Below are 15,605 nucleotides of genomic sequence, written 5' to 3' on the forward strand. Positions count from 1 at the left end.
CCCCCACATCCTCAGCACACTTTAATCCTGGCCCCAGGACGTATTCTCCGCAGCTGTATTCTCCATTGCCGGCTCTCCTGGCTGACTCTCACCTTAACACCTCTCCTTCCGCATTCAGTCTCCAGGCCCGTCTTTACCCAGGACTCTTTGTCTCCAAGAGGGACCAGTTAACCCTCCCAGGGTAGTTGTGCTGTTGGCACCTGATCCTCCCAAGTGATAAGGGCCAACAGGAGCCAGGGCTTGCCAGGCAGGGGTGGAAACAAAGGACAGCCATGTGGCACTGCCTGAGACCTGCTGCTCCCAGGAGAGGGGGTCTCAGGAGCCAGTCCTCAGTGTCCGTAGCCTTGGGAGTCTCGGGGGAGGAACTGGTAGGGTGGCGACACACTCTGGGCTCCCAGGAAGGAGTCCCAAGGGCCCAGGGAACACCATGGCTCATCCCCTGGAAGCAGCTGTCCTCCACCAAGGGGACACAGATACACCAAGGCATGGAAACAGCCACCCCATGGCCTGACTGTGCAGAGAGCAGGGGATCTGCCTGTCCTCATGGCCACCCTTGCTTCTGTCCCTTGCCTGGGGCTCCCTGCAGGTCATCGCCACCATCCCCACGAGCCAGCTCAAGTGCCTGAAGGAAGCAGGCCACGGGCCTGGCAAGGATGAGATGGCCGACGAGGAGCTGGCTGAAGGCGAGGAGGAGATTGACCACGCCGAGCGGGAGCTCCGGAGGGGCCAGATCCTGTGGTTCCGGGGCCTCAACCGCATTCAGACGCAGGTATGCTACAGCCGCAAGGCAAGAGCAGGTGCCGAGTGGTGGGTCTGTGGGGTCCCTGAGCAGTGCTGGGCTGCTTTCTTGGGGCAGAGATGGACTCTGGCCTCCAACTGGGTCGTCTGTGCTCATCTGCTAACCATGACTGCCACCCAACCAGGAGTGGGCACTTTCCAAGGCTTCGTAAAGGCATGTGTATTGAAGTTACACCCTCTCTCTATGGCATTTCTTCTCAGAATATTCTAGACTGACTGTCACTCCATTTCATGCCCTCTGTAACCCTCCTGCTGCCTGCCACCTGCCACCCCCCTCTCCGAGGAGGGAATTCATATCATCCTTCTCAGCCACCCTCCCAAATTGCTAGTGCACCTACTCTGCCCGGTAGACCTCTCTGTGCCTCCATGGTTTCGTGTCCTCATTTGCTTGGCTCCCACACCTCACCCTTTGCTCTGCCCTACTAAAACCTTACAGACCAAGCAGTGAGAGTGAGGTATACCTGCAAGGGAACTACATCTCCCAATCCCACCACCCCTTCCTGGGGCATTAGCATCAGCTAAGGCGGGACCCCGGCCACACCCCCTCAGGAGTCTGATCTGAAGTCACACCCCTCCGCAGTGACTACCACCATCACCAGAACTTGTCCCAAGCTGTACATGTGGTTGGGCATGGCATTTCTGCACCCCTGTGAGGGCTCAACTCGGCCCCTTCAACACCACAGTCCACCCTGAGGCCGTGGGAGTCTCCCCAGGATCTTCAGGATCAAACGTAGGTTCATGTCTCACCCATTGCCCCACATCCCCCCTACCCCCGTGCTGCCACCATGGGGCCCTAGGCCCAGTCAGCTCCCCACCGCGTCTTCTTGAGGTGCCCTCTTCTCACTCCAGTGTTTCCAAGCTTTCACAGACTCCACGCCCTCCTGCCACCATGGGTACCCAGATGGTCAGAATGCTCTGGGAAAGTTTCCCCCAGGTGCAGTCCTCCAGGCTAGACCAGGCTGCTGAAGAGCTGGGCAAGGTCCAAGTCCAAGGGGCTTCTGCTAGCTAAGAGAAGGACACACCAACTCTGGCATCTGGTCTTGGCTGGGCTGGAGCAGAGTGCACACTGGGGCAGGGGGGAAGGAGAGATCTTGGCAGCCAGTCTGCTCTGAGAGCAGGTGCACTGTGTTCTGGATGTGGGTATTATGAATAAGGACCAAATTAACTGTAAGAGCATGGCACTCCTGTCCTAGGGACTGTGTCACTGAACCCCAAGGCTTATGGGTTGGCCAGAGGCGGGCCTTTCTGTGTGCTGTGCCCTGTTCTGCGGAACATCGCAGCGGGGGCAACAACAGGACCTCGTTGCTTGATGCCCCCACTCGAGGCGTCAGTGGCTCCCCGGCTACCTGTGTGTTGTGTCTTCTGTGTGCCTTTGGGCCCTTAGGCCCACCACTGCTGCTGTGCCAGGACCAACTAGTAGGTAGGGTCTAGTAGGTAGGGTGGTGGGGTGGCCAACCAATCTGGATATGGGTGCCCATGTGAGTGCTGGCTGGCCAGATGCCTGGTGTTACACACATGGCAATGGGGATCCCCAGAAGAGGTCTGGAGCATGATCACAGAGTAGGCCCGGCCACTCTGCTTCCTGCACAGCATCTTGATCTGGGGCTCTGACTTGGACTTAGTCCCCATCCAGCGTACTTCTCATAGTGCTGGGGCATCGGTTGTCTCAGCTGGAGTTTGGAAGTTTCTGCTCTCTTTGATTGCAAATCTTTGCTTAAAGAAACCCAAATAAAGCCTGAGGCACAGTCTCAGCCTCACCACATATGTACAACCCCCTGGCAGCTAGCCTAGATGGGCAGATTTTGTGAAGCATGGCAATGCTCAGTTTCTAGGGCCAACTCCCTTTGTGCAGTTGCTCAGGGATGGCATTATGTAACGTGCTACCCACTCGCACCAGCACCCCATACTAACAGTGCAGTGCACACACAGGTGGGGTGGCACTCAGGAGCAGGAAGCTTGGGCTTGCGCAGAGCAAGAAGTTATGACAGCTGTGGTTTTGCGGATAACAACTGTCCCATTGGAGCACTGAGCAGAGCAGGCAGGAGAGCCTGCTGTCCCGTCCCTTGCATCTCATGCCATACCAGCAGTCCTACAGACAGGGAAGATCATCCACCCTAAGCTGGCACACGCACACACTGAGAGACCGCGACACCATCACATCTGTCCTGTTTCCACACGATGACATGTCAGTCTGGCACTAAGACCATGCTGGGTTCTCAAGCTGTGGCCATAGCATTCTCCTTGTCATGAGTACGTGGGACATGCCGAGCAGTCTCTTCTGTGCTGCATGTCAGGGCTGAAGACGTGCCCGTGTGAAGCCCCAATCAGTCACGCAGGGCTGCGGCCCCAGTAGGCTGGAAGTGGGCTTGCCCAGACATGCATGCTGGCTTTGCTGGAGGCATGTGGCGGACTCCTCAGCACCTCAGAAGCCACATCTGCCCTCGAAGGAAAGAGATAACCCCCCACCCCCCACTCCGCTGAGGTCATTCCAAAGGGGTACCCTCCAAATCCTTGCTGCTTGCGCCTACCCCGGCCCCCGGGTCAGCGCATGCATGACACTGTGTGTGTCTGTCAACGGCTCCTGCCCTTCCACCAGCCTCTCCCCTGGGTCTCAATCCCACTTCCCCGTCAGCTCTTAAGGGGAGCACACAGCAGCAGTCCCCAGCCTCCCTGGCCCACAAGAGCAGTCAAAGCGGCAGCTGCAGAGCACCCCTCCCACATTTCCTGCAGCCACTCCTGTGTCGTGGCCACCCCACACTTTGACTGACAGTCAAGGACACCGGGGATTTCTGGCGGACAGCCTCATTTCTAATAGAAATGTGTCATATCCCTCAGGTATGTTGGGGCAGAAAAAAAAGGTTGAGAGCTACCGAAGTAGGATAACAAAGTATGACGAGACACAGGTACTGCCCACCAAGTGGCATTGTTGGGAATGCAAATGACTGAACTGTGTGCAGTGTGTCTGCTGGGTAACCCATCCCCACCCACTGTCACCAGCACTAACCATTCGCTCAACAAACCCTCTCTCTCAGCCACTGGCCTGGGTCCAAAGTGTGCTCAGCTCCCAGGGAGTGGGGTTGACCCAAGATGGGGCCTGGCCATCGTGCCCATGTGTGTGCCCCTGTCCTCGCCCCACCCTGCCCCAGCGACGCACATGCCTGGACAACAGTGCAAGCCAACCTTTATCTCGTTTTCTCTCCCACAGATGGAGGTAGTGAGTACCTTCAAGAGAAGCGGTTCATTTCAGGGTGCTGTGCGCCGGCGGTCTTCGGTCCTCAGCCAGCTCCATGACGTAACCAATCTTTGTACCCCCACTCACGTAATTCTCTCTGCTGTCAACCCCACCAGTGCTGCCGGGAGTGAGTCTTGACTTCCCTTTTCTCTCATAAATGGTCTCTCTGGGGGAAGACAAAGCCTTCCCGCCGCCTTCTCTTTTTTCTAGTCTTGCACGTGCGCTCAGCGTGCCTCTCGCGTTCGCTCTGGTGAGAAGCACACCCCGCCAGGGTGTGACGTGGGCAGTCCATGTTCAAGGGCTCCTTCTTCCATCCATTGCTCTGCCCTATCTGCATTTGCCCCAACTTGGGCCCATTTGTGCCGTGGCAGCAGGTGGCAACCAGGCCTTCACTAAGGCTTCTACCCTGTCCCAGGCTAGAGTGGGACCTTAGTGCCTCTTGGGCATCACTGGCAGCCCACCTGCTCCGGAAGGAAAGCATCAGCCCCAGGCAGCTTCAGGGCAGCCTGTGAGGTCCCTAAGTGGTGTACTGCAAGGTTACGGCCTGCACTCAGCTGTGTGTCCACTTGGCCTTGGAGTCCCTCTACTCACACATAGGGCCTGGCCCGGGGAAAGTCTGACCCCAGAAGGCACCCACTCCCTCTCCTCCTTCCACAGAGAAGCCAGGAGGAAGCAATTTCCTGCCACGCATCCCTACCCCGGGAGTGGGGGAGAGCGGGGGCATTACACTCACGCCAGGGGTTACTCTAGGAAGCCCTGACAATTCACATCTTGTCACAAAGACAAAAGGACCTTAGGTCGCCGAACGCACCGCCCTCCCTCCTACCCCGCCCCTCCTCAGCTCCCCCAACAGGAAAGAATCAGGGCGCCAAGGTCCCCGCCCTCGGGAACAAAGCCAGCCGCACAGGCAGACAGGACACCGCTGCTCTCTCTCCTTTGCTTCCAGCGAGGCCGCGGCTCCCTCCGTGAGCACTTAACCACGCCTTTCTCCGTCACAGACTCTCGAGTTCCTTTTGCTTGATTTCTTGTCTTGCTTCGCTTTGCTTTTTTTTTCTTTATTTTATTATGATTTTTTTTTTTTTAGGAACTGGTGGAAAGTCCCCAGTGGGGGCACCCCTCTTCTTGCTTATGCTGTCATTGGGGGCCACTCTGTCCTTTTAAAGAGGGGATGAGGACTTGGTGACCTCACTCTGCCCCCCTCCCTGGAAAAGCACACGAGTCTATGCACACAGACACTCAGGTGCATAGCACACACTCACACACACACCTTGTCTGAACCCCAGGCTTCACAAGTGCACACGCACCCAGACAAGAGTCCCACTCACCACCACTTCCCGCAGGGAGGCAGGCAGGGAAGGGACAGGTGCAGGAGACAGTGGCACTTCCCCCTTGTTTCTTGGCTCTCTGTGCTTCCTGTCAGTCAGCCAATGTGTTGAGCTGCAGGGAGTCAGCAAGACAAAGTCCCTGTCCTCTGGCCCCTCGCCCCTCTGGCTCAGCTCTGGCCTTGTCCCACCCAGGCCAGGGCCAGTTCCCTTCTGCCTCATGGTCCCTTCACTCGGTTGGCATTTCTCCCCTGGAGGTGGCCTCCCTGTCACCTCGCACGCTCAGGTCCCGGCACCTTCTGTCCTTTGTGCCGAGCCAGCAGTGCCCGGTAAGTACAGTGGGAGAGACACCCCGTCAGAAAAGGGTCCCCACCCCGTGGAAGATGCTGGTTGGGGGACCCAGCAACACCAAGGGGGTCGCACCTGCTTCCAGAAGCCACCAATTCAAATCACTTCCTGTCGTCCTTACCACTGGCATGGGTTTAGAACTCTGAGCTTAAGGGACTTCAGAAAATCAGCAGGGTGCCTTCTAAATCAGGGGAAGGGACTGGCTGTCCGTCAGCCCAGACAGCACCCTCCCCCTCCCCTCACAACTGTGTAGTGGAGGGGGGTTTCTTAGAAAGGATACAAAAAGAAGGGCACCCCTGAGTGCCCCTAGATGCGATGCAGCACTGTATCAGTGCCATGCTCACAGGTGCCCCAGGTAGTTGTCACGTGTTGGTAAACCAGGAAGTGCTGGGCTTTTTTGTTGTGCCCTTGACCCTGCTTAAGTTGGGGAGCCTCGCAGGGGATGGGGCAGCCTCCTTCCAGTTCGGTCCCCCCACCAAGGCCCGCAGCCCTGCTGTGAGAGGATCTAGTGGAGGACAGGGTGTCTGGGCGGGGTGTGCACATGCGGGATCCTGTCTAACCCTGCCCCGCGCGCTGCCACTGCTTGACCCGGGAGTCCGGGCCCCGCCTCCTCCCTGCTCATAGCCATTTCTGCTCTCCACCTGGCCTGGTGTGGCCCCATCACAACCATTTCATTCACAAGCCTCCCAGCCCTTCATAGCCACTACCTCCTTTCCCATGACTGACTCATGTGGGTGGCTGTGGGAATTTGTTGGGGGGGGGAATCCTAGCCCTGTTGGGATGTCAGCACTCACTGCCTTGTCCATCACAACCAAACCAAAAGCTGAGCAGTCACTCCCCCGAGTGGGGAAGTGTCTCCAGGGTGTGGCCAGCTGCGGGCCCAGGGCATGTGCCATCACTGCCAGAGCTAGCTGGACCCTAACACTAGCTGTGAGCTCCAGGGCTCCACTCTCTCCGCCTGCCCCCTGGAAGCCAGACCCCTGGAGCTTCTAGCTGATTCACCACATTGACCAGAGATCAGAACTATTGCTTTATTCCGTCCACTGGGATCAAGCCTGGCCGGGAAAGTACCCATCATGCCATGGTGGAAGGAGCCTGGCCATGTGGAATACTCTAGGTGTATGCAGTTGGCTCTGCTCCTGGATTTGTGGCCACATCTTCTGCTTGGATTTCTGAGAGTGGTGCATTAGCACTCCTCCCTCAAAGAGGTCTGTGCCCTGCCCCCAGGAGAATGGCTATAAAGCATATATTGGGAGCTGGCCAAAGACAGAGCACACAGCACCTGAACTCAACCTGGCGCACACAGCCTACCTGAGGCAAGGGCTCAGGCGGGGTCCTCCCTGTGACCTCTTTAGGGCAGGGCTGATCAGCTGCACACCCATCAGCAGGAACACAAGAGTGGCCTTGCAGGGTCCTCGGCACACACATGTGCACATTGTATGTATGTGTGTACATGCACAATTCATAATTCTGCTCACCGAAGCACACGAAGACACGTGTCTAGTTTCCCACTTTAGGTTTGATGCTGTTTTCATCTTCGTGTCTTTTAATCCAGGGGCAGGGAAAGGGACCATTCCCTCATTGTTCCCCCTCAACCTGGCTTTCTCATCTTGGCTTTCTCCTTATGTAAACTGACTGACTGATTGATTGATTGATTGATGTGTCACATAATAGTCACAGGGTCTCCAGGACAGCTTTCACGGTGGTTTCCAAGTCACAATTCACCCTGGCTATCACTCCAAATCCCAAGTTCAGATGCCATAGGGGCTGAGAGATCCGAAAGAAGGTTCTAGATGAATGGTTGCTACCTAGCAGGGGAAAGACAGGGTAGGAGGCTGAGTGGGTGAGCCTGGCCTTTGAGTGTGTTCGCTGAATGCGGTGGGTGCCTCCTCTGTCTTCTGCCTCCCCTATCTCTGCTTCCCATTGCTGACTCCCTGCTGGGTCATCGGGCAAAGCCGAGCCCTAAGGGGGCAAGAAGAGAGAGGAGAGTGCAGTGGGGGTGAGGGGAACATTATAGGGCAGAAGGGCACAGGAGGAGATAGGGTGCCAGCACAGAGGCCCCGAGTCAGGAAATGCAGCCAGTGGGCACCAAGACATGCTGTGCCTGTCCTCACAGACACTGGTGGGCTGGGGGGAGGCCATGGCGGCACCGGCATGGCAGGCAGTGACGCGGCAGATCGTGCAGGACACAGAGGCTGTGGCCGCTGGTCAGGGCCTTGGAGCCTGAAACACGCTGGAGGCGTCACCCACATGCCGAGCCAGAGGCAGGCAACATGACAGCACTCTGGCAGTGGAAGGCCACGGGGAAGCAGTCCAGGAAATGAAGTCACAGCTTGGGGACAGAGAAAAGCAGGGCAGCGGCTACTGCAGTGAACCCAGCCCCTCTCCCAAGCAGACCCACCCTACCCATGTCCCTGAGCCAGTCTCCTCTCTGCCACCCACCTCTGCACACTGCTTTCACCTCTTCTTTAGGACGGGCCAACCATGCAGCAGGAAGACTGCACACACAGGGCCTGGTTGGACCCAGAACCCACTGGCATGTTTGCAGCTGGAGGGTGGGGTACACAGGCCAATTCAGTAGGCAGAAAAAAGACATTAGCCTGTCTTCAGGTCTGTACCTGCAAGGGGGCACAGGTGCCAGAGGCTGCCGAGGAGCCAAACAGGGCTCCTGGGTGGCATACACATTGGAGTTAGGGCATGCAGGACTCTGGAAGAGTGGCAAGAGGCAGATTTGTGTGCGGACGAGCAACTCAGTCCTCCTCGGGTCTCCATCACTTTGATGGTTCCACGGGCACCTGGCGAGGAGGCAACTGGCACAGGAAGCAGGGGGCCTGGCAATATGTAGCAATGTGGATGGGACGCTGGCAGGGGTGGTGGCATCCGGTCGGTCTGACGGGCTGGGCATGGCCAAGCCAGGGTTAAGGGTGCTGTCGGCCCCTTGGGAATAGCAGAAGTGGAGAGACTGCCTTGGGTAAGGGTGAGGAAAGCTGGGAGGCCAGGGGAGGCACCGGCTCCACTCAGTCTTGTTGGTGTCCAGGCTAGGAACACATTAAGTGCCAAGCAGGTGGAAGGAAGCCCCCACGTCCCAGCTGAGCCCTCCAGCCAGGCCTCCCTTCACCAGCACAGCTGCTGTTCCCTAATTCATGGTGCACTAATTAACTCTGCCCTGCGGCTTGGGGCAGGCTGCAAAGCTTCCTGCCCATGACCGAATCCAAGTCGTTTTTGGTAACCAGGAGCCTGGAGAACACTGGCTCGCCAGCAGCAATGCTGTTCCTGGCTAGGTGACGGCAGCCCGGCTTACAGCCCCGAGAAGCACAATGCTGGGACACGGGCTGCTGTGCTTTGCAGGCAGTCCGCTTGTCTGCGTGTGTACTCCCCCCGTGGTGACAGAAAGCCGCTTCTGTGTTAAGCAGGCTGCATCTGAAGGAGCCCACAGGGCCATAGCAGTGCAAGAACTTTGGAGGTTAGCCAGGTGCAGTTAAGACCTATGGACAGGTTTGCGCAGGGGCCTAGCCAGGTCATGTGACCACATGCAAAGGAGGGGAGGAGACAGGTGTGGACAAGGCCTATCCGCCATACATGGCTGGCACACCTCACTGGGGTTAAGGGCAGCAGACCACAGCATCTTCTTTTTTGGAGTTGGTGCTGTCCCCGAACCCCACACTCCTGTACTGGACAAGGCCTAGATACTGAGGCCACAGGTACCTTGGCTGCAGAAAAGGGAGTCCAGCTTGTTCTTGTTCAGAAGGCCAAGGTGACTATCAACTTCTGCATCACAAAGCAGTCTGGGAGAGACTGCACTTGGCCTGACCCTCACTGGCTCCAGGGTCTAGGCTGTGGGGGGCTACCAGGGACTACAAAGTGGTTCACGGTCTATGCCAGAGCCAGGAGGAAGCATTTAGCTTTGCAGGCCAGTTCTCTATCGCCCCAAAGCAGCCGTGGGTAGTATGGAGACTGATGGATTATGCTGTGTGTCCATAAAACTTTTTCGTGAGACCAGAAGACCAAAGTTAGTTCTCAGGCCGCAGTACAGTGACAGTTTATCTAAGCTAAGAAAACGGAACCCTCCAAGCTCGATGGCTTGTAACAGTGCTGGAACTTGGTGTCTGTGTTAGTAAGAGTGTGAAGCAGGGGTCATTCTTGCCTTGTCAGAGGAGTCTGGAGCATGGCACGGAGCACTGGTGGTGGGAAGAGATATCAGGCAGGCCAGAGGAAGAAGCAGTGGAGCCACCAGTGTGGAAGAGAGCTGGCCGCAGGCTGTGTGAGGGAATGATGAAAAGTTTACATAGAAGCGCAGTCAGCTACATTGAGACAAGTCAAGACATGGTGGGTCCTGGCTGCAGCCCCAGCAGCCACAGGAATGAAGCAACGTCCCTGCCAGAAGGACTAGCAGTGCCTGTCCAGGGAGGCCATGGTAGAAAGCCCACTGCAATGTTCCCCCCTTCCCAAGTCATCTCTGAGCGGACTGGAGTGCACACTGAGCCGAGACCAGGGGCCACCTATGCTGGCTGGACCCCAAGAGCAAGCAGCAGGGAGGCTGCTGGCCAAAGTCTAGGGTAGCACTCTTGAGGGTCTATTGATGAGTCCAAGGCCAGGAAGCGCCGCCCTGTGCCCCTTGACCCCACGGTGCATACATATCAACATTGGCAGAACCACTGATGGTGTCTCCTCTCCTCTCCTCTCCTCCCCTCCCCTCCCCTCTCCTCTCCTCTTCTCTGCCCTCCCACTGTCCTTGGCTCCTGTCCTGTGCTGTTCTCCCTCGTGGCTCCCACTTTGGGCCCCTGTCCTGCCCTGCTCTTCCCTCCAGATCCGCGTGGTGAAAGCATTCCGTAGCTCGCTCTATGAAGGCCTGGAGAAACCTGAATCCAAGAGCTCCATCCATAATTTCATGGCAACACCCGAGTTTCTGATCAACGACTACACCCACAACATCCCACTCATTGATGACACGGATGTGGATGAGCACGAAGAGCGCCTACGGGCCCCGCCACCCCTGTCCCCGAACCAGAACAACAATGCCATAGACAGCGGTATCTACCTGACCACGCATGTCACCAAGTCAGCTACCTCTTCAGCCTTCTCTTCCAGCCCCGGGAGCCCCCTCCACAGCGTGGAGACGTCCCTCTAACCAGAACTGTCATCGGCACATGCACTCACGCACACTGGGACTCATGCAGTCACATGCACACTTGCACGCATGCACACACACAGATGGGAGCCCGCACACTTGCATCAAGGTGGCTGGGCCCCACATGCTCGACCATGATGTAGCCTGCAATAGGCATCTCCCGTGGGACCACGGAAGAGGAGAGGGGCGCTGCATCCAAAACGGAACAAGGAGGAAGCAGGCAGGGGAAGAGGCGTGTTCACCACCTTTCTAAGTGATGCTTATTCCAGCATGAAGGCTGTCACTCCAGCGTGTGTTCGCCACGTGTGCCATGCAGGAAGTGGGAGGGCAAGTGCTCCTGCCAAGACAGGCCACCCAATGAGCTATGGTGGCAAAGGTGCACGTGTGTGCATTTCAATGCGTGTGTGTACACAAATACATATGCATATGGTCGACATGATGCATATTTGCAGAATAACGAACTATTTCTTGGCATGATCTTTCCATCCCTCTTCACAGGCATTTTCGTTTTGAAATGTCATTACTGAATGTAGGCTGCTTGTTGAAGGGAGCAGGCAGCGAGACGACCATTCTGACTCTGAACTGTAGGGTGTCGATTCCTTCTGCGCCTTGCGAGTCCTTGCCTGTCTGCCCAGCCCATTGCCAGTCCCATGCAGATCCCTGCCTGCAGAGTGGAAAGCCCTGTCCATACTTTTTTTTTTTAAACTTAAAAATACCAAAGTCCTAAGGAGAATGATCCTGCTGAGGAGGTGGCAGGGTGCACTTCCTTTCCAGCTTCCTTTGCTTTCCACGGCACATCCTTCCCTCCACCCAGGGACTCTCCTTGCCCACAAGAGCTTGGAGTGGTGTGTGCAGGGTGCCCCGCAGAGAGTGGCTGCAGGGCAGGGCTCGTTGGAAGCCCAATCCTTGGGAGACTGCTCATGCTCCCATTCTGTGCTCTGGTACATGCCACCAAGTCCTCAGAGGCCAACTGGTCATGGTCACTCTCCTGACCGACCCTTGCTCCACATGGCCCTCAAGCGGGGCCTGGAGTTGCAGGCAAGGGTCCCTCAGGAGCTTTCCCTGGCAGCGTGGGCACCTGGGACGGAGATGAAGAGAAAAGCCAACCCTCCCTTCACCTCAGGGTTCCCAGGCTGGATTACCCCCCCACACACACACACACACACACCAACACTGGAGCAGTGCACAGCGCTTTGAGAATTTCCTTTCCCTTCACAACTCACAGGTGTCTGCAGGGAGGGGGCAGGCATGCCACCGCAGCTTCTACTTCCACTTGGGCCACGAGGCGACAGCTAGGGGACAGAGGACCAGAATGGGGCAGTGCAGATTGGCATTCACAGGCTGGGCTTACTGCAGTCCTGTTCCTGCCCTGACCCAGCGCATCCCCAGGAGTGCCCACTGCTAACATGGCAACATTGGCACTGCCAAGCAGGACCAGCCAGATCTCCAGCAAAGGCATTTTGATTGGAGAAGAAAATCCCACTTCCAGATGCCAGCTCCAGATCACTTAAAAGCCATCCCTTTTTTCTAAAGGGCACATTCAGAATGTCACCCATTTGTGACTTGTTCCCTGCCATCCATTGGTGGAGGGGCTCTGCGCCACTGCAACAGTAGGCAACGGGTTGCTCACGCTGCAATGGCAGGAGGCCAGCTGCGTGCTCTCCACTCCAGCTGCTTCCCACCCTCTGTCGCTCATGTGTTCCCAGAGCCCACGGCCGATACATCTTGCACAGCAAACCTTCATTGCTACCGTACGCACCGGTTGTCTCGTCCCTGGGCCACTTTGTGCTGGGGTGTGGGCTCGGGAGAGGTATGCTGTGCACGCGGATCTTTTCACCCTGGTTTGGGTACCATCTTCAGGCTGAGGGACCTGACTCATGGGGAAGCCCTCCACTCTACAGCATTCTCTCACATGGAATGGCTTGGCCACCTGTGTTCAGTTAATAAACATGTTTGACATTTGTATCTGCCTGTTAGGAAGATGAACACGAACTATTGTAATGAGGAAGACCACAGATGCATAATAATTTAAAGTCTGTAGCTGAATTTACTAAGTTAAAGACTAGACCCAAATTTCTGTGTATAAAAAAAAAAATGAAAGGCTCCTACAATCCTGGCCTGGATCATGTGTGTGACTTATTACTGGGGAAATTCTCGTGCAACCTCAATACAGGCATCTTCATGTCATCTTGTCCAGGGACCTGCAGGTGACAGGCACCTGTCAGGAGAGGTCAGACCGAGCACACACACAAGGGTGGGGTATGCCCCTCTGAGTCCGACACACAAAGTGGAGCACATGAGGCATTTCTCAGTGCACACACAGCGCAGAGGCATCAATCACACTCACATCCATTGGCACTGTGCACCTGCAGTGCACACGTCCTCTTCTCCCAGAGCAACTTGGTCCACGCTCAGGGCTAACCTGCAGCCCCCGGCCCTGCTGTACTGCTGTGTGTCTGTGAGCACCACCCCTGCAGGGACTGCCTTTGGATGCACTCCTACACTACTGCCCTGCCTACCTGCTCTCCCTGAGTGTCCTGGCCCTGAAGGTCAAGGCCATGAGTACACAGGTCCCATCCCACGTCCCTCCTCAGGGGCAACCATGCCACTGTGTGCAAAGAGCACTCCAGGCTGCGCACTCCTGCAGAGCGCCACATGGTATGCCTCCATTGTTTGACTGTTAGGAACAGTACTGCTAGATGGAGGCACACTGGTATCTCTTCACCAGTGGACACTGCCATGGCTACTGCCTGAGGGTTCCGATGGCAGCCTTCATCTTTCCTACAGCTGTGGACAGCAAACACATAACCCATGCTCGTGCTTCTGCTGAATGCTCAGGTAGGAATCGGAGCACTCCACTGCACCTGCACCCAGCTCAAGCCAGCAAGGCCCAGGCAGGTTGTTCTGGTCTCCAGACTTGCAGATGAGCCCTGGAGTGGCCTGTTAGGAAACCCAGGTCACAATTCTATGGCTCAGCACTGCACATCACCCTTCTAGACTTGGCAAGAGTACACTTTCCAGGGAAGTGGACAAGAAAGGCAAAAACTGGATTCCAAGTTCCCACCAAGTACCAGAGTTTGAATAGTACCACCCTTTTCCTCCCCTCCCCCCCCCAAAAAAAACACCAAAAACAAAACACACACACACACATTGCAAACAAAACAAAAAACAGTAGGGGGTCTGGCAGGGTAGTCTAGTAGTTAAATCCTTGCTTTGCATGTGCTGGGATCCCATACAGGAACCAGTTCATATCCTGGGTGCTCCACTTCCCATGTAGCTTATGGCCTGGCAAAACAGTAGAGGACAGCCCAAAACCTTGGTTGGGATCCTGCACCTGCACGGGAGATCCAGAAGCTCCTGGCTTCAGATCAGCTCAGTTCCAGCCATTGCCGCTACTTGTGGAGTGAACCAGCGGATGAAAGATCTTTCTCTCTCTCCTTTTCTCTGTAAATGACTTTCCAAGAAAAATAAACAAATCTTAAAAAAAACAAACCAGCAGCAGGCAAATGGCAGAACACCTGACTCATCAGGGTGCAAGCACATCCTGAACCAAGACAGTAAGGAAGTGCAGGTGAGCCACATTCTGTGTCAAAGCAGCAGGCACCCCATGGGGAGAACACAGGGTCCCCCAAATGCACGGGCAATGTGTCTCTCACTTGTCTTTCACAGGGACTGCTGCTAAGCAGGGTGACCCCAGGTCAGCCTCAAGCCACGGGGAGGGACCCATTCCTGTGGAGACATTGGCTCTACAGGTGCCGGCAGGGCACGGTCTCTCTGAAGACTCTCGCGAAAAAGTATGTTCTCAGCCTCGCAGCTTCTGGAGCAGCCAGCAATCCTTGGCTGTGTCTCTAGTGCCTTTTGCTAAGGCAGTCATCTGACACTTTCTGCACACCCCAGACTTCTGACTGCAGTCATATGCATGGACTCCAGGGACTGAGGTGTGGGGAGCAGTTTGAGGGGATTCAATTTCTGCATCACAGCCAGGAAAGAGGAATCAAGGCCTTCCCAGGAGCCAGTGGCTCTCCTCTCTCCTCTTGCTCAATTACTTGACATTTTGCAGGAATTAGGATGACCTCAGGATGGGGGAATTCCTGGAAGCTTTGGATTAGAACCAAGCTTACCTGAGTCTCTCATCACTGACCATTTTAACCCCTCAGTGAAGGAGATGATAGAGGGGGTTGTGCCAATGCAACCTCTACTAAACCTGGGTAAAGCCTTGAGTAATGGGAAGCAAATCCCTCGACACCACACCCACCGTGGAACACCAACTTTAATGTCACTCTACACAAAGACACTTGAGCAAGAACTGGGTGGCACCTACAGTGTCCCTGAATGTGCATGACAATGCAGAGAGAGGCCCTGGGCAACTAGCAACATAAGCGACAGTGGCAGAGGTCAGCACACAAAGAACATGAAGCCAAGGCCAAGTCCCTAGGCCAGTGTGCCAGGCAGATGGGGTAGCTGACAAGAGAAACTAGTCTGAAGGCACTGGGTACAACATGCTCAACTAGCAGAGAGGGGAAACTGAGTCCCAGAGAGAGGAAAGGATCACGTGTCAGTGCCTGATGTGTGCTTGCTCACTCCACTCGTGCTTCTTGTCAGTGCAGCCTGGGAGCGGGACTGGGTCAGAGGACAGGTTTGCATGGCCTGCCCGTTGGGAGTGATGAGCCTTGAGTGAAGGCTCCTTCTGTACCTGCAAGAATGTGATGCCCAAGATGAACTCATGGAACCAAACGTGAGACTTGAGTTGGACCAGTCCCAGCCACTATGCCACAGT

The 15,605-nt window shown here is 56.0% G+C and overlaps 1 protein-coding gene across 3 annotated transcripts in view; it reads left to right on the plus strand.

The window, feature by feature from the left end:
* ATP2B3 (ATPase plasma membrane Ca2+ transporting 3) overlaps window positions 1–11,156 on the plus strand; it is a 31,097-nt gene extending 19,941 nt beyond the window's left edge. The window contains exons 19-21 of one of the 3 annotated variants that reach the window (XM_004598836.2): window positions 587–769; window positions 4,004–4,157; window positions 10,508–11,156. In XM_004598836.2, the coding sequence (XP_004598893.2) occupies window positions 587–769; window positions 4,004–4,157; window positions 10,508–10,533 (363 nt within the window). In that variant the 3' untranslated portion in view covers window positions 10,534–11,156. Of the gene's footprint in view, window positions 1–586; window positions 770–3,633; window positions 3,702–4,003; window positions 4,158–10,507 lie in introns of those variants that run through there. The other 2 variants (XM_036498202.2, XM_058658715.1) reach the window with 2 other exon arrangements.
* Window positions 11,157–15,605: the final 4,449 nt, after the last annotated feature.

Source organism: Ochotona princeps, chromosome X (assembly GCF_030435755.1).
Source record: "Ochotona princeps isolate mOchPri1 chromosome X, mOchPri1.hap1, whole genome shotgun sequence".
Lineage (NCBI taxonomy): Eukaryota > Metazoa > Chordata > Mammalia > Lagomorpha > Ochotonidae > Ochotona > Ochotona princeps.